This window comes from Hyaena hyaena, unplaced genomic scaffold (genome assembly GCF_003009895.1).
Source record: "Hyaena hyaena isolate Hyena2069 unplaced genomic scaffold, ASM300989v1 scaffold_331, whole genome shotgun sequence".
NCBI lineage: Eukaryota > Metazoa > Chordata > Mammalia > Carnivora > Hyaenidae > Hyaena > Hyaena hyaena.
Genome location: NW_024080965.1, coordinates 1,882,705 through 1,886,179, shown reverse-complemented (window position 1 = coordinate 1,886,179; position 3,475 = coordinate 1,882,705). Strand labels below are relative to the sequence as shown.

Here is a 3,475-nt window from a genome sequence, read left to right as displayed (position 1 = left end):
TTCTTGGGAATCCAGTGGCCGGTATTTACAGGCCAGGAAGTTTTCTTGCCCCATCACAACTGGAAAAACCACGCTCCTGGGCCATTCTTCCTGGCGGTTGGCTCATGGACATGAAGCCTCCCAGAGCCGGCCCTGGCCGGGAAGGTACAGCCAGGCGGGGCGGGAATCGGTAGTTCGGGTACCGGGGGCATTGCAGCCTCACCCACAACCACTTGGACTTCGCGACTCTATACTAGTCCTTTATTTCTTGTAGAGCCACAGCACCCAACTCAGTGAATGAGGGGGGCGTGGTCCACATGAGCCGGAACCAATGGGGAGGGAGGCCGAGGCGAGAGCCCCGCCCCCGACGTGACGCACGACCCCCGGACACAGGCTTCGCAGCCCCGGCTCCAGTCCCAGCAGTGGCTGTAACAAAACCCAGACCCCCAGGTCCGGGCCAATGGAGGCGATTTAGACTGGAGAGGGACCGCGTCTGTCAAAAACTCGACTCGGCAGCAGCGGCAGAGTCCAGAAGGAGAGCTGGAGCCGCTGCACTGCTTCCCCGCCCCCGCCGGGATTTATTGAGTATTTGGACTGGACAATTAAGTGGCCCTGATGATGTTACCAAGCCCGGTCACCTCCACCCCTTTCTCAGTCAAAGACATTTTGAATCTGGAGCAGCAGCAGCAGCAGCACTTCCACGGCGCGCACTTGCAGGCGGACTTGGAGCACCACTTCCACTCCGCACCGTGCATGCTGGCCGCCACCGAGGGGACTCAGTTTTCTGATGGAGGGGAAGAAGACGAGGAAGAAGAAGGCGACAAACTGTCCTATTTGAACTCACTAGCCACAGCTGATGGCCACGGGGGCTCGGGGCTCTGTCCCCAGAGCTACGTCCACACAGTCCTGCGAGACTCGTGTAGCGGGCCTAAGGAACATGAAGAGGAGCCCGAGGTCGTGAGGGACCGGAGCCAAAGTGAGTAGAGGGGGAGAGAAAAGCACCCGCACATCTGGAGCAATGGCGGAGCGCCCGCATCAGCCCACAGACCTTGCCAGTACTGCTTCCCGCCCCTTTAACCTTTGGCTGGGGTCATGCCTCACCCTGGTCAACGACAGCTCCGCAAAGCGCAGGTGCCTGCGAGCGAGCCGGGTCAGAGGGAGAAGGACGAGGTGACCCCGACAACTCCTCCCGGAGAGGAGAGGCGATGCAAGCCCCCAAGGGAAGGGAAAGTAGTTATTGCTGCCCTGATGCCTATAAGCAACATGGGCTCAGTGGTCAGGATCCAGCAGCTAGAGAGACAAGAGGTTGAGCCTCTTCCTCTTTCCCCCTCGCGTGAAAAGAGCTCTTTGAGGCCTGGACAGTGGTCCCCTCTTCTCCAAAAAGATGATCCAAGCAGGTTGCGTTGGCAGGGCGCAGGAACTTTGGTAGAGACCAGCTAGGTGATTTCCTCACTCCTCTGCTTGGAGTTCAGTGTCCTGGACCCCAGGGCACCGGGCAGAGAAGGAGGGGACGGACGGTCTGGGAGAGTGCGTGGGAACCCACTCCATTCCCGTGTGCAGTAAGTTCACACCTCTGAGGCGCTGGCCTTTTTTTTTTTTTTTAAATTCATAACGTTTTGTTTTGTGTCCCAGGCTGTGGGGCTGCAGGCCGAGTGAAAACCGTGCCGAACCTAGTCCTAGATCCCAGCCGCTCACATCTTCACACCGAGTGGGAGGTGAATTGTGTAGGGAGATAGGATAACTGAACAAAGCTCCCAAAGAAATGTTTGTTTCTAAGGGCAGAGAGTCAAAGAACGTCTTTCCCAAGAGGAGGTCTGATAAGGCAGCAGCCAAGGCCTATACTCCTGACAGTTCTCCTGGGCCTAAATTCCACATGATAGGTCTAAATCCGTTAATCAAATTTCTTTTTCTCTCAAAGGTAACACACTCATCGTTACGCAGACATTTAGCTGGGGGTGGGGGAGGAGCATGTTGTCTTTTAAAAGCAAAAAAAAAAAAAAAAAAAATCCTAGGCAATGCAGGAGCGTTATACTCAAGCATTTTCTAACAGAAAGATTTTTCACGCAACTCACACACACCAGCCCCAAATACCGACATGCTTCACATCTTCGGCTCTCCGTTACAGAGTGGAAGGCAAACAAGTTGCAAATACTCTATAGTTATGATAGAGTTGCAAGCTTTCATCCTGAAAACAGTCATTAGCACGCCGAGCCGCATATTTAATACAAAGTAATCTCTTTCTCACAGATGCTCAATTTCCAAATAAACGCGAACTACCCCTCCCCGTGGAACGTGCCTCTGCCCGCTAAGCGCGTTCTGAGGGTACTTGGGCTGTCGCAGGGTCCCATGCCTCCAGAAGGCACAAACTTTCCAGAAAGTCCAGGCATTTACTACCGCATGCTCCGCGCTACCACCCAAGGGGCCACAGTGCTCTGGGATAGGAACCGCGGTTAGGCGGGGAACTGCTAAGGGACGCTGCTGTTTTGCTTCTTCCGCAGAAAGCTGCCAGCTGAAGAAGCCTCTGGAGGCGGCCGGGGATTGTAAGGCGGCGGAGGACAGCGAGAGACCCAAGCCACGCAGCCGCCGGAAGCCCCGAGTGCTCTTCTCGCAAGCCCAGGTCTTCGAGCTGGAACGCAGGTTCAAGCAGCAGAGGTACTTGTCGGCGCCCGAGCGCGAGCACCTCGCCAGCAGCTTGAAGCTCACGTCCACGCAGGTGAAGATCTGGTTCCAGAACCGCAGGTACAAGTGCAAGAGACAGCGGCAGGACAAGTCTCTGGAGCTGGGCGCGCACGCTCCCCCGCCGCCGCCGCGCCGCGTGGCCGTGCCTGTGCTGGTGCGGGACGGCAAGCCGTGCGTCACGCCGGGCGCGCAAGCCTACGGCGCGCCCTACAGCGTGGGTGCGGGCGCCTACTCCTACAACAGCTTCCCCGCCTACGGCTATGGGAACTCGGCCGCCGCCGCCGCTGCCGCCGCCGCCGCCGCCGCCGCCGCGGCGGCCTACAGCGGCAGCTACGGCTGTGCGTACCCGGCAGGCGGCGGCGGCGGCGGGGGCGGCGGGGCCTCCGCGGCGGCCGCGGCCATGCAGCCCGCCTGCAGCGCGGCCGGAGGCGGCCCCTTTGTGAACGTGAGCAACCTGGGCGGCTTTGGCGGCGGTGGCGGCGCGCAGCCTTTGCACCAGGGTTCGGCGGCCGGAGCGGCGTGCGCGCAGGGCACCTTGCAGGGCATCCGGGCCTGGTAGGGACGCGGCTGGTCGCGCGGCAGGCGCCCCACTGCAGCCCGGCATCGCGGGACTGAAGGGCGAGAAAGGCTGGATCTAAGGGCCAGGTCCCCTCGTTAAAAGAAAAAAAAAAAAAAAGAAAGAAAGAAACCCACAAAAAAAAAACAAAAAACAACAACCCACAAAAAACACGTCTCGATCCCCAGGGCCCTGGAGCACAGCTCGCGCGCAGCCTGGGGAAGGGGGTGAGGGGCGAGGAGGACGCTCGAGACCGATCGC

The 3,475-nt window shown here is 59.0% G+C and overlaps 1 protein-coding gene across 1 annotated transcript; it reads left to right on the top strand.

Annotated features, from left to right (window-relative positions):
• Positions 1 to 594: 594 nt before the first annotated feature.
• On the top strand, positions 595 to 3,217 carry NKX2-3 (NK2 homeobox 3). The gene is made up of 2 exons (XM_039249223.1): positions 595 to 955; positions 2,478 to 3,217. The coding sequence occupies exons 1-2, from the start codon at positions 595 to 597 to the stop codon at positions 3,215 to 3,217; spliced, it is 1,101 nt and encodes a 366-aa protein (XP_039105154.1).
• The last annotated feature ends 258 nt before the right edge of the window (positions 3,218 to 3,475 follow it).

Coding starts and splice junctions, on each gene's coding strand:
- NKX2-3 (XM_039249223.1), top strand. CDS start 595: ATGATGTTACCAAGCCCGGTCACCTCCACCCCTTTCTCAGTCAAAGAC. Junction 956..2,477: donor CGTGAGGGACCGGAGCCAAA/GTGAGTAGAGGG, acceptor CTTCTTCCGCAG/AAAGCTGCCAGCTGAAGAAG.